The sequence below is a fragment of the Channa argus genome, chromosome 7, assembly GCF_033026475.1.
Source record: "Channa argus isolate prfri chromosome 7, Channa argus male v1.0, whole genome shotgun sequence".
Classification (NCBI taxonomy): domain Eukaryota; kingdom Metazoa; phylum Chordata; class Actinopteri; order Anabantiformes; family Channidae; genus Channa; species Channa argus.
Window position 1 is genome coordinate 18502607 of NC_090203.1, and position 24417 is coordinate 18527023.

Genomic DNA, 24417 nt, shown 5'->3' on the forward strand with positions numbered 1-24417 from the left:
TCTAAGTACAAATGATGTAAACAGATGAATCACACTGGTAGATTAGGTCTATTTCTTTTACCTCAGCCAAAGTGTCCCATTGATGCTGAGTTTAACTCTTATCAGCGTTGTGTCAATAATGTCCGTTTTCTGCATATCTCCAGTTTGGACAATTCCATTTGAAGAACATTTCAGTCTAATCTCAGACACACTATCAGGGTTCCCTGTCTACACTTGATGTTACTTTGATGAACCTGGTTGTTTGTAATTAATAGCAAAAGTAAGAATGAGAGACTGATTCTGCTGTGTAAAATGAATGAGGTTTCTATTTTGACATGAATGTTCATCAGGCTCCTCACCTCTCTCTCACTTTCGTCTCCATAGCTAATGCTGCACTCACTATGTGGGATGAAGGATGACTGATGTGTGACAGCAGATTAACAAGAAGACGGACACATACAAAAAGAAAAGAAAACTAAACTAAACTAAACTAACAATAAGTGAACTTTTGGCAGGAATTGATTTTGAGTGAGCTATCTCGTAAATGTGGGAAAAGTCATTTTCATATAAAATGTCAACATTTCTCCTGATAGGAGGCAATACGTTGTAGACACAGGTGTAGGTATTTTAAAAACAAACAGACAAACAAACAAAAAAACAAGTTGGTTCACGTCAGAAAGAACTCATTCATTTATGTCTCTCACCCAAATCTCTAGATTAATATAAAGTATGCAAACTATTAAACATACTGTTTAATAGTGCACAGAAATTAGATTTTTTTAGGAAAAGGAAAATAATGTTTTCATAGAGCATTAATTAGCATTATCTCACATACCACCTTTTTTTACTTTAGACAATCAGAATTAGTAATCTTGTCTAACACATGGGAGCCTCCATGTTGCAGACATCTGTCACTTTGATGAATGTAAATGATTGAATAGACCTCAGGCAGAAGCACAAAATAGATGGGGGAAGTGGTGAGTGTATCCTTGGTCTTGTGTCACCGTGAAAGGGAGTCCAGGACCCCAAACATCTGTTATCCCTTTCAGAGAAAATGGATTGCCATTCCTGCCAACACTTGCCTGGCTTGGCCTAAGACATTGTATGTGGCAATTAAAGTGTGATTACAATGAAGAGCAGCCTTCGTTCTGAATGAATAAAGATATAGGGTTGTGAAACTCACAGTGACAGAAACAAATGGATTGCAAAGAGGTAAGAGGTGAAGAGCTGTGGCTACTGAAGCCACAACGGAAGATAAAATGTTGCTATAAAATGCTATAAAACTTCAAATTCCAGCTTCCAATCCAAGTACCAGCTTGTTACAACACCAGTTCAGCTCATCTTCAATGTGTCTATATACACTTCGGACAAAAATTAAAAAATCCAAAATTACTTTTCAAATGTCTCTGGCTCACTGCAAAATAATTTAATCAAAGCAAAGATGATTTGAGTTTATAAGAAGCCCAGGAGAATCTGGCTTGTTTCTAAACACAAAAATTATCTTTAGTAACAATAAAACAGTGAAAACCAGGTAATTTACAGTGCAGCCAAGCATTATTGTCAAATTAATAAGTGAATTAAGTGCCAATATTTTTAATTCTAGACAAATATGCAGCAACTGCTGTTGTTCAATGAAGGCTGGAAAATTGTGTCCACCAGAGGAGTACTCAGACGAGTCCAAATACTTGACGTTCATTTAAATGACAGAATATAAATTGAGATTAGAGTTGCGAGCATATAGGTCCAATGACTGTTAAGAATGAGTGTGTGTGTGTGTGTGTGTGTGTTCGTGAGAGCGAGAAAGAGCAGGACAGAGTATGTCTCAGTCATTTTCCTATCAGAGCGGTCTGCTGAATGCAGCCCCGGCCCTCCCAGCGATGATGTAATGTCATGAATATTGAAACAGGTTGCTTGGTGGTCGGGAGGCGCTCGAGTCAGCATCCCTTCTGCTTCCCCATCACCACTACCCTTCAACATCCGACAAAACACACAGAAAAGGTAAGAAATTCATGGAGCTTCCTTATTTACCGGTGATAACCCTCCTATTGTTGTTAGTCTCTTGTTAGAAGAGTGTGACAAGTGTAACGTGTATGAAGGGCAAATGTCTGAATATAATGTTCTGCACTCGGGCCTCCAAGGTGGGTTGATTTATTGTTGCTGCTTTCAGTTTTTTATATGTACACGAAAATGAGGCTACTGTGATCTGTGCTGTAGACCCATTTAATATTTTTTTTACTTTAATGAGCACTGAATGAGCATTTGTGTGCGAGTAACAGTGTGACACCCGATTTTTTTTAGCGCTTTTAAAACCAACGAGACAAAAGAAAATAAAAGGCATAAACCGAGGCTGCAATTATTAAAATAAACGTTTTGATTATTGCTTCTGGTACTTTTATGGCTCATCTTGCGTCCATCTGAGTCATCGGGCTGGTTGGATATGAGGAGTAAGATGATGGCTGACAGGAAACGGCTTCCTCAGTTCCAAGCCTAAATGTGGCTCATCTGTCTCGACAGGCTCATTCTTTGTCTCTGTTGGCTGGGTTAGAGAATCAGATCAGAGGCCACTCAAAACCTGCTTTCTGTCACCTCATAAGCAGCGCCTTTTAATTGGCTGGCTGCTGCTTCCGCTTTAATGGCCAAAGATATCACCTTCTCTTTTCTCCCTCTCTCTTGCCCATTGCCCTCTGGTCAGAGCACGTGACGCAAACGTGGATCGTCTAATTACCCGAGCTGCAGCTGATCTCTCTCTCTCACATACACACACACAAATACACACCCTTTTCAAACAAGGACTGGACGTCTGCATAATCATTGGTGGTCACGCAGCTGTCTCCAGGCGCTCAACACGGACACTAGTCTAATTGGCCTTATGTAAAAAGTCCCAGCTAAAATGCAAGGTGCGTCCTAGTGCACAGCTTTCTATAAATACCAGTTCCCCAGTCTCCAAACTTTTTCGTCGACCTGTAGAAGACTGAGTGCTCTACAGCACAACATGTTGTAGTCTTTAGGTCTGAAAAAACAACTGTTTTCCAGCTGCATACCTACGGATGAAGGGGATGGATTTTGCTGAGGATGAGCTGAGACTCTGACACCATGATGAACCCATCCTCTGCCGACTCTCCGCGGCACCCAGACAATAGCAGCCGAAAGCAGCAGCGGTCGTCGTCTCCGGCTGGGCTGAAAGACAGTGGATCTAAATCTACACAGAAGGGCAGCAACTCGTCAAAGCCCATCACTTCAAAGCAGGGAGGAGGGGGAGGGGGAGGGAGAAGCAGCCGAGGTCAATCTCCCGTTTCCACAGGCAGGGAGCGGCAGGCCGGAGGCGCTCCTGCTGTTAGAGGCGCGGCTGCTGTCCAGGCTGCTGGTGCTGAAAGCCCGACGCTGAGCAGGCCCGTGGCGGCGGCGGCCGACAGAGGCGGCGTCCAGGCACTGGAAGACTCCCCACGTCTTGTCGCTGAAGCTTCCTCATCTTCCAGAGCAGAGCGCGTTGTCTCCGACCAACCTTGCGCATCCAAATCTCCAAAACTGAGGAGCAGAAATCCGAGAGGAGGAGAGGCGGTGACGAGCGGCAGCAAGAAGAGCTCTAAAGGCACGGTGGGCTGCGGACCCGGCTTCTGGAAGGAGGGATGCTTGCAGTCCGAGCTGATTCAGTTTCACTTGAATAAGAGCTTGGGAAAGAAAGGAACAAAGATGCAGGCGAAATCAGCATCTCCGCCGGCCTCAGAACCGGAGCTGTCCCCTGAGCCCGACAGCCCACAACCGGCTCAACAGCCAGACCAGAGACTGCAAGAGGAGATCGAGAGGCTGGAGGATGAAAACGAAGACTTAAAGGTAAATTGGCAACATTTATTTTTTCAAGTTTGGCGTCTTAATGAGCTTAAAGACTTTGACACATTATCGCCATTGTCGCACCTGTTGTATTTGCATACAGGATACAACTGCACACTGCATAGCCTCAGGGTTTGTTTTGTATGTGTAAAAAAACAGTCTTCCTCTGTGGGTTCAGGTAAAATCAAATTATTTGGTGGCGCATTCTCATTTTGTGTTTTCATTCAAGAATGAAATCGAGGAGATGCGGGCAGAGATGGATGAGATGCGGGACACCTTCTATGAAGAGGATGCCTGCCAGCTGCAGGACATGCGCAGAGAGTTGGAGAGAGCCAATAAGAACTGTAGGATCCTCCAGTACCGACTGAAGAAGGCTGAGAGGAAGAGGCTGCGGTTCACCGAGAGCGGACAGGTGGACGGAGAGCTACTCAGAAGCCTGGAGCAGGACCTGAAGGTGAGTCTATGGAGGAGTGCACATTATGCTGTTGTACTCTCCCATAATGTTTATGATTAATTACAACTTTCATTCTGTTGCTGCCTCATCTCCCAAGGTTGCAAAGGATGTTTCTGTTCGCTTGCACCATGAGCTGGAAAATGTAGAAGAGAAGAGGACCAAGACAGAGGAGGAGAATGAGAAGCTTAGGCAGCAGCTGATAGAAGTGGAGGTCACCAAGCAGGCCCTGCAGAATGAACTGGAGAAAGCCAAGGATGTGAGGCTTGTGCGGTTAACGCAATGCTATGCATGTTGCCCGAAGCGTATCCAAGTTGAAAATATTATAAATTTCCCTTTGCATGTAGCATAACTAGTTAATATTGGTGGGAAGGGAAGAAGGAACATGCATATATGACTTTCTTTACAACGTAAACAGAGCAAAAAACACTCAATTCAGTTTGCAATAAAAGTGAGACAGGGTTTACTTCGATTGCTATTTCCATATGTTTAAAGTGATAAATAAGCCTGTTTATTTTTTCCAAACATATTCTTGAGGCTGACATTAAGCAGTGTTCCATAAATGTGGATGATATCATTGGCTGATAATGATGTAATCACTGTTTCCCTGCAGCTCTCACTAAAAAGAAAAGGAAGTAAGGACGGGCAGAAAGCAGAGAGAAAGACTCTGCAAACCCCACTTGAGGTGAGTCAGCAATTATATTATTAAATCATAAAGTTATAAACTACATGAAAGATGTTTATTAATGAAGTTAATGAAGCAACAAGCAGCACTAGGCATCTGAGGGTTGTAATTTGTAACGAGTGAAAGTACAATTTAGGAAAATCATGGTTATCGCTTTATTACAACAATTGCTGAGAACAACCGTTTCCAGGAATGTTTGTAAGCATGCTAGCCAACTAAATACAACATTAAATGAATAATGGGCAAAAAAATGCTTTCTCCAAATTACAGGAAGAAAACGAGGATCTGAAATGCCAGCTAGCCTTCATCAAGGAGGAAGCTATCCTGATGAGGAAAAAGATGGCAAAGATTGACAAGGAGAAGGACCGACTGGAGCAAGAGTTGCAGAAGTATCGTTCCTTCTATGGTGATGTAGACAGCCCTCTTCCTAAAGGTGAGGCTGGAGGGCCTCCCACCACCCGAGAATCAGAGCTGAAGCTCCGTTTGCGTTTGGTGGAGGAGGAGGCAAACATCTTGGGAAGGAAGATTGTGGAGCTGGAAGTGGAAAACAGGGGGCTGAAGGCAGAGTTGGATGACATGAGAGAGGACAGGTACTTTCATTGATCACATTCTTAATAATCCGAACTGTAGACTGTAGAACTGTGACTGGTTAAATTATTGTAGTTCTTATAGTTTCATAGTTAGTGGAAAGTAAAAGCATTATAATTCCACAAGTTAGGATGAGGGGGGGAAAACAAAAAAGGAGGCTGTAAACTTAATTTCACAGCTATGGATGCTTCTCTCCTCTCCTCTCTTAGTCTGGCGGCAGCAGGAGTGGACAGCTCTGGCAGCGGGGGTCAACAGTGCCGAGAGCAAAGCGAGGCCTTGTCGGAGCTGAGGCAGCAGCTCCAGCTGGTGGAAGATGAGGCAGAACTTCTTCGCAGGAATTTAGCGGATGTGGAAGAAGAGAACAAAAAGGTATAGACAGTTTTGTTTGTGTTTAGATGGCTGCACAGTGTTAATATTGCACGACAAAATGAGTTGTGTGTGTACATACTGTAATGTCTTCATGAGAATAGAAATAAAGTCAGCTTCAGATTGTCTAGGTGTAAATAATATATGACGTGTGCTTTCTGATATGACTAGACAACACAAAGCTGCTTTAATTTCACTCATTTTAGAGGCTTTATCAGTAGCTGTTATTAGTAGCAAAAATGATTTTGAGGCCTTTTATAAAAGCTGTCTGTTATATAGGCTTCATACTTACGACATGCAACTAATCATATAGACGACACTAAACACCCATGGGAATACCTTCACTTTTATCTTAGGTGACAAGTGAACTCAATAAACTGAAGTACAAAGCTGGGTCCCATGAAGTTGGATCAAGACATGGAGGAGGTTTGTTTGTTTTTCACATTTCAGTGTCATTCAGTAGACGAAACATCTACACCGCAGAGCAAGGAATAGCTCTTCTCTTTCAGCTTGATACATCAGATGAAAGATGTGTTTTCAGAAAGCCTCCAGGAGCTGCACATTAAAGTCTCATTTGCAGACGTGTTCCACTTTTCAATGCTGCCTCATTTCAACCTCAGGAGGAGCTGACCCTGCTAAGGTGGAGGCCCTGCAGGAAGAGCTGAAAGTAGCACGTCTGCAGATTAACGAATTGAGTGGAAAGGTTATGCAGCTCCAATACGAGAACCGTGTACTGCTGTCCAACATGCAACGCTACGACCTGGCCTCCCACCTGGGCATACGAGGTAGCCCACGGGACAGTGACGCAGAGAGCGATGGAGGACGCGATGATGACACTCCGTCAGCTTCAGCTTCCTCCCCTCGCCTCCTCCCGCCTCATCGCAAGCGCGAGGGCCCTATTGGAGGAGAGAGTGACTCGGATGAAGTGAGGAACATTCGCTGCCTCACTCCAACACGTTCCCTTTACTCACCTGTAGACAGCCGTTTTTTATCCAGGAGCCTGAAGGACCGGCAACAGATGATAGACATCCGCATTGAAGCGGAGAGGCTGGGCCGGACCATCGACAGGCTTATCGCTGACACCAGCACTATCATCGCTGAAGCTCGCGTATATGTCACCAACGGGGAGCTTTTTGCCAGGCTGGATGAGGATGAGGAAAGCTGCAGGTAATAAAGACATAATGTAAATCCCACACCTTTATGTAGCTACAGTATTTCAGGTCAGACCACAGGACTAATATTCCCTGGGGTAGCTTTTCTGTCCAACTTGCATTAGACTTAACGTTTACCTCCACAGGATCAGAGAGCACGAGCTGCTGTATCGTATTAACGCTCAGATGAAAGCCTTCAGGAAGGAGCTGCAGAGCTTCATAGACCGATTGGATGTCCCAAAGCCAGAGGACAAACAGGCAGAGGAGCCACTTTCTGTAAGATAATGCAAATACATGAATCAATTACTTTAATGCTGCAGCTATTGTGTTGTCTAACATTCGTCTGTATTCTACCTGCTCCTCATGTGCCTCCATCTCCCCACTCCTTACTGCCATCCATCAAGATGTTTCAGCCTATTATTTTGCTGATCCTCATTCTCGTTTTATTTTCATCACTCTCTTATGCCACCATTTTTAAATTGGTATTTCTTTTCACCTTGTTTTTTGTTCTGTAAAGCAAGTAATATTACATAATTTACATTTTCATAATTTCTTTTTTTTTTTTACTTATTCGTTCATTTTGATTCTGTTACATTGAACATGTCACATAAAGTCACTCAAGGTACAGGACATTATCATTTTCCATGGATGACTCAAGCCCAATCACCTGCTCAGATGCTGTCAACAGTTATTGAAGACCAAGTGTCTCAGTGGGGCATTAGGTGAGTCTGCCTTTAAAGTCTTTAAGTATGAATATTAAACTTTTAAAAAGAAAGTCCAAACTGTCCTTTAAGGCCCTACACACCCTCACAAGTGCTTCTAAGTATTGTAGGTGAATGCTGACTTTGGCTGAGTAAATCTGTCTCACTTTACTTTACTTATCATAAACATTAGTGATATTATGTAATTCCCTGATCTACTTGAAACAATTTAATTCCTGCAAGTTAGTCCCTATAGTCAAAAAGGCCTGTGTGGCTATATGTGTTTAATTAATGACGTAAAAATACACAGCAAAAGCAAAGCTTTTATGTTGAAAACATTTGAAAATCTATTTGCTAAATAACTCTTTTCTTGTAGCTTTATCTCGTGTTTCATTTTACAGGAACCATAAACTCATATGCTGCCAACTTAGCAATTGCTTGCTCTGTTTAATTGTAATTATGAGGTTTTCTCATGACAGCAACTCTAAAGGGGCATATGGGCAATGCATTTTAAAAACTGAAGTTTGTGTTTATTGTTAGATTAATACCACTCACACACTGTCTCATATGGAAACAAACGTCTTCCAAGTTCTTGTTAGGTAACTATAATGTCTGCGTCGACATAATCTGTAAACATTCATCCAGATTTCCATGGGGAATTTGATAGGAACACTGACATTTTACCCATTTGATCTTGTGACATGTGGCATTCAGAAGTGTGTACCAATGCCTTTGAGTGGTTCTGGAAAATAAAAAAGCAAAATGTGCTTATGGTGGGTCAGTTAAAACCAGCAGATCTGAAGACCAGTACGTGGGCGGAACCGGTCCATTACTTTCATCCGACCGGTGGGATGGTTTACGTCAAGTATTAGGGCCAGCTGTGGAAAGAGGAAAAAGAGAGAGGGGCAGAGAGCGGAAGGGGGATTTTATTCCATTTAATGAAAATCATCATTTAGTTTCTAACTGAGCCACTGTGTTCCATTGCAAGCCGAGGCCGACGTGTGGGCTCCCATGTTTTTATTTTTATTTTCAAGTAGGACGTGTAGAACAACAGAAGTAAGAGTCTGCTACTCGTCGAAACGGCACGTGCTTCAAAGTTTCGAGCTGAACGTTTAACGTGCGCAACACAAGTTTTGCGTTGGTAACCATCGCGCTATTTATTTATTATTAATTTTTTTTACCATGTGGCGAGTATCATGGTGTGACGAGCCTGGCGTCACAAACAGACAAGTGAAGATCCAGAGTGGCTAGCTCTTTGTTATCAGCGCCTACATCAAGAAGAATGAAATCCCTCCCCCCTTCCCTCGTGATAGTCATCCCCTTCTCATGCTAGGATAGCAGAAAAGCATCAGGAGTACTTACTTCTGCGGGGAAAACTAGGCTTTTTACGAGCAAGGTAAGACCTACCGCTTATTGTGCAGGACAAATGAACATTTAATAATATTATAACTATTATTGTAACAGTATTGCATTGTAGAATTGTACTTTGTTGCCCATGAAATTATTTACGTTTAGCATACAGCTGTTTTTGACTTTCCGGTCACGGCAACGTGCACAACTGGATTTGTTGCCATGGATACGGCGCAAGGTGCTATCCTGCGACTTAACTAGCTGATTTGGCGCAACCAGCTGTTGATTAATGGATGTTCCTCCGCTGATGTCTCCCAGACGCGCTTATGAAAATAAACTCATAGTTACAGGGGGTAAAAATATACTCGGCTGCTCTTACATCAGTGCGCTCCCGGATATTTTTGGGAACTTGTCCCATTCGCGTCGGAGCGACTGGGTGACTGTTTTTGCCAGCTCCGGATTGTCGCCTCCAAACTACTTTGTGCAGGAGAAAGACACGACACGGTGCTTTCTGGAATTATCGGTGCAAACTTGTAAGGAAAAGAGCGCAAGGAGCAGTAAGGAAATATTTGAATGAATAAAACAGGACAGCGTGTAGACCGGGCACCGCGATGATTGCATGATCGTTTCTTTGAGGATATGGAGGTGAACACAGTGTCGAGTCCTGTCGCCTCTATAAGCACAGCGGTCCTGGGTGCTGCTGTGTGGCCGACCTGGGATTTGGCCGGGTTTGGATAATTGGCACTTCTATTGTTGGTTAAAAACTGTTTGAATTATGAACTGCACGACTTTATCAATACATTAATGTAGACACGGACATTTACGAGATAGTTTATAGACCAGCACTAACACCCCACTTTATCTAATGGAGTTGTTTTTATGATTCATTTTGATGCGCTCGGGAAATGTGGAGTGCGTTTGTGAACGGGTCGGGGCTGCACGGTGGGGGCGGTGCTGGCGGTGGATATGTGCAGTCTCAGGGATGGGAGTTCGTGCCGTGTTCCAGGATGGCAAGGGCAGATAGGGACAGGGGCAAAAACTGTAGCCCACTGAGGAGGATCTCCTCTCCGCCCACCGTCTTCAGTCAGATATACGAGCCCCTCTACGGTGCTTCAGCGGGTGGAGGCGAAGGTGGAGCAGGGACACATACTGAGATTTTGAGGGGACAAATATGGCCGGGTCCCGAACCCAAGCACCAGGAGCAGCTGCAACAACAACAACAACAACCACCACTACAACAACAGCAGCACCAGCAACAAAACCAGCACACACGGCTTAAAAAGAAATTTGAAGAACTGAAAAAACGGCACGAACAAGACAAAGAAGAGTGGATGCACGAGAAGGAATCATTGTTGAGAGAAGTTGCTGACATACAAGTAACTGAAAATAATGCTGTAGTATTACTGTACCCGTAAAGGCTATATGGTCTTCTGGACGTTTATTGCGTCCGTGAAACTCAAGAAATAAATTGTTTTCTGCAAAGACATGCTTGTCAGAGTTTACAGTGAAGTTGTTGTATTTTAAGGTCCTCAGTAACAATCTCAGAATATTAATTAAGGATGCAATTAATATGATGTACCAGCTTAAATCTAATTTGATCATAATAGTAAATTCCTTCTTAGATCATTGTTCAGTTAAACAATTGGAAATGTGAAGCTGCATGGCTGACAAGATTGTTGCCACTTGTGTTACTTACAGGGAGGGGAGAACAGGAGGATTCTGCTGGATTTAAAGACTGTTTTGGAGGAAGTGCAGGTGGAGGTAAAGAGAGAGGAGGAGAGAAGGAGTGAACTACAGCTGCAGTACACCAGAGACAGATGTGCCTGGCAGCTGGAGAAGGCTGAGCTAAAATGCAGGATCGGACAGGTAGGTATAGGATGATTGTGATAACTTTGGATCTGGGAGTGTGTGCATGTAAAGTGCAGTCACCCCAAAACATCAATGGTCGCATACTAAGATGGTGCACACAATGATTGCTTTTTTAAAGTTAGCTAGAGTTTCTTGTATATGATTGTTTGCACTGCTTTTGTGCAGAGACTGAAATACTAGCCTACTGTTACCATGAAGAGGTAATGTCAAGAGTTTTTGTGGAGAATATACTTAAAGCGTTAAGTTTGCATACCAGTGCCATGCTGTGTCAGGCTTCGCATGGATAACTTGAAAAACCACGCAGTGTTATTTTTTAAATCAGTGTGACGTTTGGGGATTTAGCATTTTTTTTGGTTATATGACAGAATGGATTTATTCTGTTCCCTAAAGTCTAAACTTGATGACACTTTGTTGATTTTAAGAAGTGATTTAGAAAAAAACCCAAAGTGTGCTTAATTTGATTTCTGTTTGCGTGACTTTATCTTTGATGTATCTAAAATATTTTGTAATGTCTATATGATTCCTACTGTACCACATACTTAAAACTAATTGGTCCCGCACTTACCCACTGAACACTGAACGAATTTGGACAAATAAGGTGGTGCAATGACACCGAAGAGCAGTTGGACAAAACTGCTGATGACATGATGACACCATAATGCAAAGCAGTAACACAGCTTCATTAGATCACAGATCCCATACACATACTGTAGAAAATTTTAACTGCTGGAATATAATTCCCTCTGTGTGAGTAGATGACACAGTGTTACTGTTAATCTCTTCTTGTTGTCCTCCGGGCTCTGTGCCTACTCACAGTGTGGTTGAAAGAGAGCCTTATAAAAACTGAGACATTTACTGTTCTGCTTTGTCCGTAAAGCCCAGTGAGGCAGAGAGAGAACGAGGCCTAATCTAATTAGGGGAGTTATGCAAAGATGCCACACACATGCATACACACACACTGACTGATTTGTATATCAAAATGTGCATTGAAAAGTTCACTGTCTGAGGCATTTGACTTACCTGTCACAATTTACAAAGGGTTTTGCAATTACTGAGAAACTAGAAGATCTAGATTGGTTTGTTAATGGAGGTATGCCTTGATGTCCTTTTCTGTGTATGTAAGTGCTCAAGGTAATCAGTGTGTTCACATGTGTATTTTCAAAGTGTGCAGTAATTTTGAGTGGATGCATGCACACATAGACACTGAGATACAGTTTTCTGTATTGCCTGTGCAGGCACATCAGGGACAATGTGACTTGGAGCGGAGCCATGCTGGGCAGGGCTAGCTCCATTGTAAAAGTTGTTTTGTCCCAGTGCAACATCCTGCCACAGTTTCTACTTTTGGGAACGTGCTTACCAAGTCTGCTAAATCAAGTTTTTTGAAATCCTTTACAGCCTACTAATCAAAAGACTAATTTATAGATTTTAAATATCCCCCGTGGGAGAGTGAGGAGCCAGTATGTCCGTAACCAAATTTTTATTTCCTGTCTGTTGTAGAAAGCAGGGTTACATGTAATTTGTCTGTCACTCAAACACAAGATTGTAGAAGTCATACTTTTTGTAATCCAAATAATGCTACATATTAATAGAACACCAATTATTTAACCAATTTATACTGTTAAGGGTAACGGAATTACAATGGAGCTGGACCAGTCACAGCTGCAGGTCACCAGTCTGTCTCTGCATTTTGTTTCATTTAATTTATTTATATTACGTATTATACAATACAAGAGAAAAATGGGTGCAATTTTATTCATAGGTTGTTTTCACCAGTACAGGGGTGGGCTCCATATTTAGCTCAGGCAGAAAGAAAACAGAGGAAGTTGCAGAGGTAGAAGGTAATTGTTTGGGCAGCCTGATTGTTGATAATGATCCCACTTATGAATGCAGAACGGAATTAGCATGTATGTCTAAAAACAGCTTTTTAATGTAGTCAACTGAATGAGAATAAGTATATTAACACTCATGTACTTTGGTACATGTTGGTAAGAATGTTAGTAAGAACCAAAACTCTTGATTACATGATAAAGCAGGTTGGAAAATGGATGGCTGTTTTGTTTCTGATCAGCAATCAACATTCATTCCTCTTTTAGCCATTTGACTGGCTGTGAAACCTTGGTAGATATTTTAGTCTATATCCATATCAATATATCATTTAAAATATTTGGCTTAGCTGTTACTGTATGTCATCCATTTACTGTACCAGAGATTACAGCTTCTAAGCCTAAGGGAGCCAATTAGGCATCAATATAGTGTCGGATGCTTGCTCTATTCTTGAGAGTTTAATTGCATGCCATGATCCACAGTAGATTACGACTGTGAAAGTAACCACTGTACATTGTTTCCACATCCTTTTTGGCACTCCTACCACCCAATACTCAGCAAGCATCCAAGGTCTCAGGCAGAGGTCTTGGGCTGGATATATCTGGCCATGTTTCTCTGCATGCCACTGATTTATGAAAGCTGCTGGCAGCTAGGAGATGACCCACTCTGCCTAAGAAGCTACCTCCCCCTTCTCACTTTACCTAGTTTTCCCACCTCCCCAAGGAATGTGACATTGTAGCCTGTGTGTCCGCTATTTATAGTGGGTCACCGTGGTGACACAGTCACCTTTATATACCCTGTTCCAGACAGGGGGGTAGCTGTGGGTTTTCCTGAGTTGGTTGTGCTGCTGTTAACCTGTGCCCCCTTCAAGTTCTGTTCTCAAAGAGAACACAAGTTTGTTTAAATAACCTTGTTAATCTTTGCTGTCACTGAAAAGAGCATTCAGCTCTTTTATTTGACTCCAAGTATTTTGTTTTTGCACATGCACTATTTGTTTACATTTGAATGTTTAAATAGACTGTGGACAGCACCCATCATCATCCATCTGTAATTGTGGAGAAGGTTGAAAGAGCCACAGGCAGACAGAAAGTGTTCTCTTGTTTTTCTGCACCATAATTTCTTGACCCCAGGGCACAGGCAGATATAGCATGGCTGTGGCTTCCAAGAAGACTTTGGTCGATGTCTGTGACTGAACACTGAAATAACACACTCACATATTCTCTCCCTTTTTTCGACACACAGTACACAAACACACATACGGACACACACACACACACACACAGTGGCACATACACAGGCATTGTTTTGGGCTCTTTCTATCTCCTTTACTAGCACAGAATATACAGATCTACGTACTAAAACGGCCCCTTTTTGCAAATACTTTAAAAGAGAATGTTCTCTAGATCAGAGTCCTTCCTAGAGGACAATTTACATTTTCTCAATAGAATTACCTTATCTATAGATACTAATACTTCAAAGTCTTTGATGTCAGAAACATCCAGTCTGTTTTTAAACTTTTCTTTATGAACTCTAATACCTGATTTAAGAGTATAATCCAAACCAGGTGTAGATTTGCCCAATTTATTAAGGCTTGCAGTTTTGGCCCTAACATAGGGAATATTTCATGGGAAATGCCCCAGATATTTCACTTTAAAAGGGGCTTTTCATAAGGAAACTCAATATTATTCTCATTTAAATGAAAAGGTCTAGTTAGACTTAATACAACTGGCAAACTGGCATTCTTCTAATACCAACATGGAAAGGAAGAAGGAACAGCAAGATTGAAGAGGCAGAATGGAAGTATAGAAAACAGCTAAAGAGTGGATGTGACATTCAACAAAGGTTCCTAACCTGAATCCAATCTGGCTGTAGCCATTCAGCAACCAAGGCCTCCAGGAAAAAAGAGTTTTGCCTTATTTCTACTTAGAGATTTTCTTGATTCTGTGTTTTTCTCAAAACTGGTGTACCAGAGACCAGATGCGCCCTCTGCAGATATATTTTGCTGTGCCTGAATCTGACATATCCTGCACTATGTCCTGCATTAGTGAGGAATCATAGAAAAGAGACTTGACCTCTGAGCCCATAAACCTGTTGTGAGTTCATATTGGACATTTTCATCTCAGAAACTGTCTCTTTTCTCTCCTCTGAACCCACTCACACTCCCCACGGTGAATTATTCCCCCACTTCCTCCACCTTCTCTTCCTGCCACTCCTTCATTCTCTTAATTCCACTTTTGACAATTTTTCTCACTCTTGCTTATCTTGTCAACTGGCTCTAATACTCTTTTTCTCCCACTGTTATCTCTATGTACCACCACGGACCGTTTTTACCCGCTGCTTCTTACACTGTTTCTATTTATCATCTCCCTGCCTCTTTTCTCTCGTCCTCTGCACTCCCTGTGTCTTCCTTCTTCTTCAGTTGGAAGCTAAAGAGGATTCTGGGTTAATCAGTGGAGGGGTCCATTCAGCAGCAGGCCCTGGCTCTGTGCCATCACAGCACAGTGAGACCACATCTCTACGTCGTGAACGGGAAGAGCAGCGGAGGCTCCTGAAAGACACACACTTGACCACCATGGACTTACGTTGTCGCCTGGAGCACAGTGAGAGGGACTGGTTAAGAGAGAAAGCTGAGCTGCTGGAGAGATTTGACGTGGAGAGGAGGGAGTGGGAGACTCAGCTGAAAGATATGCAGAGGAAAATAGAAGAGGTGAGATGCAATGACTGTGTGTCTGAATGAGAGGATACACTTTTCCTAGTTTGATGATTCAGACTCTAGTTAAAATTGTATTAAGGACAGGAAAAGTTATAGATAAAGAAAAGATGAACTATAACTACAAACTCGTGAAACGTCTCCCTATTTCTTTGGTCCTTGTTCTTAGGATGTTTGCCTTGTGCATGATATATGGCTTCCTATGCACTCAGCTGCCTCCAGTGTGTTACATCCTGCTTCCTATCAAAACGGTCAAAACAATGTCCATGATCATTGCAGCTGCAGAATATGAAGACAGGAAGGAGTAGAATGGGAGTGTGAGGGTTCTGCTACAGTATGTCTCCAATCTCTGTGTACTAAGACAGAGGTCGGGATTGAGACAGTCTATAACCTGGAGTGTTGCAATCAGGGAAGCTGGTATGCAATAGAATGAGTTTTATGAGTCAAAATACCTAAACAGCAAAGCTCATTCCTTGGCAATTTAAATGTAATTTTAAGGAAATAAAAGAAAATACATTTAAATCTGGCTAGTGGTACGACCTGTGTGTCAAACTGGTTAAGCACTTTCTAAGGAAATTGAAGTGAACTGTAGCTTCTTTGTAAAAACTATTAACCACCCACCTAAGGGGCATTGAATTACACTTTTGGGTAAAGTCTAAATATTTTTATGTGCAGAAAAGCATTTTTTTTTTTTTTTTTACTAAGGTAAAACTCTATAAATATTACATGAGTTTTGGTTTTATTATGGAGACTCACTTCATCATGGGTAGAATTTGAGTCAAATATCAATATGTTCTTAAATTTATAGACCAAACAATAATTCACTTAACTACTTAGACTTTCAGTATATTCATTGATAATGAATATATAAGTTAGATGAAAGTGAGTGAATTAATATAAGTTGATGAGGACAAAGGTTAAGAAAGAGAGTTTAGCTTAGATGGTGACAAAGCTCAAGTCTACCAGTAGATTTAAACCTAACTTGCCCAGAAGTGCAGATTGGTGTTTTTAATGAGAGAAGCCATACACAAGCAGTTGGACAGTGCGCGAAGGCAACGGAGCCATTAGCTCTGAAAAGAACATGTGGGTCTCATTTGTCTGTTCAAGACCAGAAAATGAGAGAGGAAAACGGCAGAGGAATTAGGCAGGCTAAAAAGCAGAAGTCCCATCTAGACATTGTGTAATGGGAAGAGAGCCCAGGCAAGATGAAAAAGCTACTATTTTGAGATTCCATGGAAGGAGGCCAGAGCTTATCCAGTCTTATTTGAAAGAATTCTTTGCATGTTTTTTTAATCTTTGGTGGTCTAAATATGTTCATAAGAGTTGGTACTAAGCTGTCTTGTCTGACTTCAAAACATCTCATATTAGTTTGTGATGAGGCAGGAGCAGAAGGTGAAGCATAATAGTGTGGTACTATTGTACTGTATAGGTTTGAAAATACAATCATATTTTTGGCCCCATGCTCTATGGCCCATTGAACACATTATCAGATTTATGTCTATCTTTTTGATCCAAGAACTACAGTAATACCTTATTGTTTTGTTATATATTTGGCAACCGATCTTGAAATTATGTTTGAAGAACAGTCAGTAGCTTAATATAAAACTTGCATTATAGCTGAAAATAAATGTATTAATGTAGTGATGCCTATTTCATCCTTCTGTTTTTAGCTATACTGTGAAGTGAGGGCCAAACGAGAGGGGAGCGGACTGGACGGCGGAAGGCAGGATCATGAAGATGTTATCTATAGGCTCAGTATACATTCAAGCAGCACTGGTTCAAGTTTGCTCAGTGACAACTCACACTTCGAGCCACTTAGCAGCTGCAGTCATTCAGAACTAAACAGACACCCACCTTTACCTAGCTTGGGTCACAAGAGAAATATCAGTGGCGGTCTTTGTGGTAGCACAGATGGACACCAATGCACTTGTTTCCATACTGACAATGTCTGTGGATTTAACATTGGAGCTGAGTTCCCAAAGAAGAATATTTCACAACCTGAGCTAGGAGGTCAGTTGAGATCCACAGCCACTGGTGTTAAGAAAGATGTGGATACACCTGAGTTTGATGCATTTTTTCCTGGAGCTCCTGGAAATGGAATGCTAGAGAAATTTGTATCTAAAGGGAATGAGAACAGTGTCCATGTTAGTGCAAAAGAAAGTCCCCTTTGGGCAGAGCTGGGATATTGCAGTGACAAGACGAAGAAGACCACTGCTCTCAATGCTGTAAGTTTTTAGTATATCTTTCTATTTACTTATAAGCAATAGAGATCTGCTGGTGTGGGTTTCATCACTCTGTTTATCTTTGCCCTGCAGTCAAATACTTTGATTGAACATCAGTTTTTCTGTACTGTCATCTGTATACCATTTTTTTGTACTACTTCAGCAGTACCCAGTATCCAAAATGGCTCCTTACATCTCAGTTGTTTTTTTTTTCTGTGTCTCAGGCTCTAAAGGAAATAGCCCGTGTAAGTGAGGAGCTTTGTAGCTACCAGGATGAGATCAGAAGGAAGAGTGGAGTTAAGAGGTAAATAAATAATCATTGCTTTTAAAGGACCTTGCATCAACTGAGTCCTGATGTTCATATGTACATAATTTTCATGGTATATTTGATGAATGATTTATAATTTATAAACACATAATGAAAGTATTTATATGAAAGATTGTAATTACATAGACTTCCTTTTATTTAAAGTATGGGGACTAAACACATTTTATTGTCTTCAGTAAATCATCTGAATCCATGGGCCAACCTGAGGAGAGTGAAATACTGTTAGGCCACAATGAAACACAGATGGTAGATGAGGCTACTGCTGACCTTGTTCACATCTATGATGAACTCCGGGCCTTGGAGAGGGAAAACTGGATCACCTTCTCACCAGATCACACCTGGCAGGGCAATAGACCGAGTACCAGCGAACCAGAAACACAGACAAACCTACAAGTACTTTCTGAGATTGATACAGCTCTTCCACCCATCCCCCCCCGCACCTCCTCCTGGAACCTGAGCACTTCGAGCCATCCAGAGACAGAACTCCACATCCCAGAATCTCCCATGTTGACAGTAAAGAAATGCCATAGCCCCTGTGTTTTAGTGGACAGAAAGTGCAACAGCCCATCCATTGTCAGGAAGTTTGAGGCTATGCTACAAGAAAATGAAGGAAAAGTTTGCATCGATGGCATGGTAGTGTCATGCTCAGTACCGACCAACTCTAACTGTAATGTGGGCTGCTGCCACAACCGCTGGTCCTGTGATACAAGCAAGTTCACTAACAGTAAGTTGTCTGCATATGGAATGGGACAAAAAAGCTTCTCTGAAGTCAACATAGAAAGTGCTGTGAAAGACTTGCCCTCAGATTACAGCCATGGTGTTGGAAACTTAAAAAGCCCTAAGCTACAAATTCCTTGGGCTGACAAAGAATCCCCTGTATGTGATTTGCTCTTGTCCTCTCTGGAAGTACCACCTGCCAGCCCCAAACTTCAGGGTTCCAGAAGAAATATAATGCTGGAACAAAAAACAGCTGAGTTCAACAGAACTTTGTTCCAAGCTGAGATGGGACACGGGGTAGAGGAACAAGACAGTTTTAATGTAACAGATGCCACCTCTGTGGGTTGCCAACCAGTCCTTTCAGCATCAGATGAGAAGCACCCTCCAAGGGAGAGTAAATTTCTACCACATTGCTCTGATGTCACCACTACCGTCACGGGTGCGCATCCTGAAGTCACATTATATCTCTCCACCTTGGATTCCACATTTCACAACCTTGAAATCCACCCAAGGGGAATGGTATGTGGTCCGGAAGCCCAAGAGGTCAAAATAAAGCAGGAAATCACTTTTGACATTTCATCAGAGAAGCCACAGGTTAGACTCAGGGATGCAACCTCAACAGCCTCTCAGAGCTCTGCACACAATTCTGAGACTATGGACAAAATGCAAACAGCAAGCAGTCCTCCCAGGAAAACTCAAAACACAACAGCCACAGAGGATCTGTTTTCTGAACCTGTCTTGTCTGCAGAGACCCAGCCAGGGAAGTATGTGAATGCTTCCAGCTCTAAAAATGAGAATCCCCATGACGCAAAGCCTCAGCCCACCAGAGTGGGTGTCTCACTCCAGCAGCTGTCTGCAGAGAACAAACAAAGACAGATGACACAGCCAGGGCATCAGGCACAGCCAAGACATGTGTCTGTTCCTCCCTCTCAGTCTGAGTCCTTTAGACCTGGGCCTCGAGTGATGAATGACCATCCCTGGAAGCCACTCACTCTGGCTGCGTACCCTCGTCTAGAGGGATCCAGATCTAACTATGGGGCTCTGGAAAGGATTCTGAAGAATTATGAGAGTGCAGCCCAGGCTCAACAGAACCAGCAGAATAAGACAGGTTCAAGTCCTAACCTTATTGGTAGGCCGGAGGGGAACTCCACAGAACTGAATATGCTGGACATGGATCCTTTGACCTTATCTCCCCATCTGATACACACACAGACTCCACACAGCTCACAATCATACAGTAGACATGCACAACTCAGCAGCCACAGTGCCACAGCTGTAAAAGGGATAGAGCTTATAGTGCAGGTGGGTACAGTGACATTCACATTAGATAGTTAAACTTTTACATACTACAGTCATTCTTTGGATGTAAAATATTTCTGGATTTTTTTTTTGACAAAAATATAATTAAGTCAAACTATGTTTTCAAATCTAATTACAATAGTGGACCTGGATGAACTTGCACATTTGATTGTGTTTCACTCTGAAATACTAAGCGATTGTCCTTGACTAAGGACAGCTCCAGCGGGAATGCTGTTTATTTCTGGTATGTGCTAAGACACAGAAGCAGGCCAAAGCCTCCATTAAAATCTGGGCATCTGGGCCATTCCATTGCTTAAAGCCTTTTAACAAAAGACACTGGCAGTGTAGCATACAAAGGTTCCACTTAGCAGGAGGTCTATCACCCTAACCAAATTGTCTTTTATCTTCTCTGTTTTTCCATTAGGCTTGATAGTGGATATGTTTTTCTGCCCTTTGTGCTATCATTACAGAAGTATCTGTAAGAAGCGGGCTGACTAAATGGCAGACTGCGGAAATGAGAAAGTGATTACTTTGCTTTAAAGTCATGCAAATGTTAAAGAAATTGTGGGAGCAATTATCAAGACAATTTTATTTAACCTCATGAAAAGAGTGTAATTAGAGACACCATTTTGGTTTATTCTCAAACCAGGAGCACTGTCCATAATACATTTTGATGATAGTGAGGTGCTGGTAAGGTGTATAAAATATTTTGGCTAAGATGGTTTTGTCTTGACCAAAAGAAATGGGGTTTACCTTACACTTGACTGTGCTGAATGAATCAGTGTTCTTGTTTGAAATATACCTGTTGTTTTCCCTAGGGCCAAGAAGACTAAAGATGGAACACGTGACAAAATGTAAAGTATCTTTGTGTCTGAATTTGACTGTTCACAGAACGGCAATATAATCTAAGTGTTAATTCATGTGTTTCTCTACAGGAGAATGCTGAGTCTTCTGTCTCCTCTTCTGCTATCCAGAAGAACTTCTCGAAGCCTGCCCGTCCAGCCAATCGACGTCTTCCCTCCCGATGGGCCAGCCGCTCCCCCACTTCATCATCCTCTAATTCCTCATCTCCTTCTACCACCCCAGTCGTACCTCAATCCTTCCCGTTCCAGAGAAACACTTTGTCATTCACCTACTCACATGCCTTTGACAAAGAGACTGTCATCGTTTGATTTCCACCTCCCTCGTTTGAAAATAACCAGACGCCTTCAGTGATAACTGCTGAAGTTGTACTGTGGTTTTTTTTTTAATTGCTTTTGCACAAATCCAGATTGCTTCTCCATGCCTACAGGCTCCGTCAGAGTTTACCAACTCATATTCAGAATGTATGTGACATCTAGTGGATTCCAGGAACTGCAAGTGATGCATCTGAAGGAGCTTCAGCTATTCAGCAGTATGCTTCAGTTACCCTGTCATTAAGCACAGCCTTGGAAGATGTTAAAAACATAAGTTTCCGATGAAGTCCAATGTGTTGTTCATTCATGCCAACCAACTGAATGGATATTCAATGCTCAGGTCTGGATTCTAGCCTTGACTAGTGTAGCCTTGCAGATTTACAAACAGACCATTCACTACTCCTTCTATTCTGTATAAAGTATTTACACCTGAAAGCAACATTTTCATATTCAAGTGATCTACAAACTTTCAGCCAAATCAAATTCCAAACTATGTATTTATTATATGAAATTGTACTTGTTTTGTGTGCTTTTTGCACAAAATATGTTACACACATAATATGCATCAGGTTGGTTTCAGAAACAATGATGGTGGGACAAAGATTTCCCCCAGCACCACTCTCTGTGTGCTGAATAAGCAGTATTGCTTTTCTGCCTTCTTGAATAATAACTACAGTACATGCCTGACTGTACCTTGCCTGTGACTAAACCCTTTTGCTTTACACTCATAACTAGCTTTACATTTTTCATCATTAAGTGAAAATAATATCAACTTAATATCAGCAGATAGACAAAATGCGAGTTCCTTTTTTTATAACTTTGTACCAAAGGCTGGTTTCTTTATACACATTTTTGTTTTTTGATTTAAAGATGAAAAACATTGTTTGTAATGGCATTTATGCTTGCTGTCCTGATGATTTTAATCAAAATGTTAAACCTCAAACCTGGGCCTGTTTCTGTGCTTAACAAGATCATGCTTATTAAAAATATTGAAAAGCACTTTTTCTACTTTTACAAATTCTGAATCGACCCATCCGAACATTGCCATGCAGAGTAGTAGGTTTTTTTGGGTCGCAGTGGTGAATCAGATCATGATGAAGATGATGCCTTTGCTGTGTGCTTTTTGTGTAATAAAAATTAGCATCAAAAAATTCTCTTCTCTTTTCACATCAGACACTAAAGCAGCTAAACATTTAGTCTATGTGGCTTTGCAGATTTGAGTGATTTGTTTGTTTAACAATTACACATAAAAATTGTCTTAGCAGCTTAAACCCACTGGTAAAGAGTGACTATGAAAGCAACAGTACCAGACAAGCATTTTAATAGGGAATATCATTCAAAAGACATTAAGTAGCTTTGTAGACAGACCCTTTTCCCGATATAACCTGTATATTTTAAACTTTAATCTTTTAGTTTTCAAACTGAAAGCTAAGCTGACAACGCCACTGTGCAGTCACCATGGTCCAGCGCATACTTCTTTAATCCCTAGCCAGCAAAAGTACCAATCTTTTAGTAAGTTCAGAGCATCACTCAAATATTTTATTCACAATAGAACCACTTCATGTAAAATATTAGCTCATTTTGAATTTTATGGCAGCAGTACATTTCCAAAAAGTTGGAACAGGGTGATGTTTACCATTGTGTAACAACTGTCTGTAAATGTCTGGGAAGTGAGTAGACCAGTTGCTAGAGGTTTAGGAGATGAATGTTGCCCCATTCTTGTCTGATGCAGGATTTTAGCCGCTCAACAGTCCTGGGCTTTTGTTGTTGGACCTTTTGTTTTACAATGCACCAAATGTTTTTTATGGGTGAAAGGTCTGGACTGCAGGGAGGCCAGTTAAGCACCCGGACTCTTCTCCTGCAAAGCCAGATTGTTGTGTTGGATGCAGTATGTGGTTTAGTATTGTCTTGGTGAAATATGCAAGGCCTTCCCTGAAAGAGACGTTTTCTGATAGGAGTGTATGTTGCTCTAAAACCTCTACTTACTTTTCAGCAGTGATGGAGCTCCCCATACCAGTAGAGATGCAGGCTTTTGAACTGTCAACTAATAATAAGCTTGATGGTCCCTCTCCTCTTTAGTCCACAGAACACAGCATCCATGGTCTCCAAAAGAAATCTCAAATTTTCAATTATCTGACCACAGAACAGTTTTCCATTTTGCCTCAGACCATTTTAAATGAGCTTTGGCCCAGAGAACACGGCCACTTTTCTGGATCGTGTTCACAAATGGTTTTCTTCTTTGCATGATACAGCTTTAACTTACATTTGTGGATTGCCGGCGAACTGTGTTCATAGACAGTGAATTCTGGTGTTCCTGATCCCATGCAGTGATGTCCAGTAGAGCATCATGCCTGTTTTTAATGCAGTGCCTGAGAGCACGAAGATCACACGCATCCAGTTTTTACCTTCGGCTTTGTCCCTTGGGCACAGATTCCTCATAATTCTTTGAATCTTTTGATGATATTATAAGCTGTAGACGGTGGGATCTTCAAAGTCTTCGCAATTTTACGTTGAGGAAACTTTTTCTGAAAATGTTACAGAATATTTAGATGCAATTTGTCACAGATTGGTGAACCTCTGCCCATCTTTACATTCTAGAGGCTGTACCTCTCTCAAATGCTCCTTTTATACCCAGTCATGTTAATGACCTGTTGCCAATTAACCTAATTAGTTTAAATAGTATCAAATGCTCCTATGTTTGTTTTTTATTTGTGGCAGTTACTTTTCCAGCCTTTTGTTGCCCCTCTTTCAACTTTTTTGAGATGCGTTGCTGCCATCAAATTCAAAATGAGATATTGTGAATAAAATATGGGTTGATGAGATTTGCATATTATTCAGTTTTTATTTACGGTTTCACATCTTCCCAACTTTTTTGGAATTGGGGTTGTATATATGGGGCCGCATGAAGAGGAGTCCTATGCTACTGCTGAACTCAAAGATGAATTACCACAACAAAGTCAATGTCAGGGTCCCTCAGTCTTGCTGGCTGACGTCTTTGATGACACTGTGATCTCTTTTAGTGAGCAATGACTGCAGAGCTACGTGACAGCAGCAGAGAAATACTTCATCACTATGTGATGTGAGTGTGTCTTTTTGCTTATTTGTGTCACCTAGTGCATTCTTCATTCTTCTTTTGTCTTAATGTGCATTATTTTGTTTAAGTGAATTAGTGTT

General features: G+C 41.6%; 1 protein-coding gene across 8 annotated transcripts; it reads left to right on the forward strand.

Annotated features, from left to right (window-relative positions):
- The first annotated feature begins 1536 nt into the window (after positions 1-1536).
- Positions 1537-22223, forward strand: LOC137130277 (microtubule cross-linking factor 3-like). 8 transcript variants are annotated; one of them, XR_010914828.1, is made up of 17 exons: positions 1562-1977; positions 3013-3810; positions 4037-4261; positions 4359-4517; positions 4872-4943; positions 5214-5533; positions 5741-5900; positions 6254-6323; positions 6518-7064; positions 7195-7324; positions 15212-15499; positions 17173-17727; positions 17949-18028; positions 18229-20071; positions 20493-20590; positions 20887-20922; positions 21043-21144. XR_010914828.1 is itself a non-coding variant. In XM_067510197.1 (16 exons), the coding sequence occupies exons 2-15, from the start codon at positions 3073-3075 to the stop codon at positions 20899-20901; spliced, it is 5202 nt and encodes a 1733-aa protein (XP_067366298.1). In that variant the 5' UTR covers positions 1564-1977; positions 3013-3072; the 3' UTR covers positions 20902-20922; positions 21043-21182. The 8 variants fall into 8 exon arrangements, 6 of the variants coding, with proteins under 6 accessions (XP_067366299.1, XP_067366298.1, XP_067366297.1 ...); XR_010914827.1 differs by having other exon boundaries at positions 21004-21105; XM_067510197.1 differs by lacking the exon at positions 20493-20590 and having other exon boundaries at positions 1564-1977; positions 21043-21182.
- The last annotated feature ends 2194 nt before the right edge of the window (positions 22224-24417 follow it).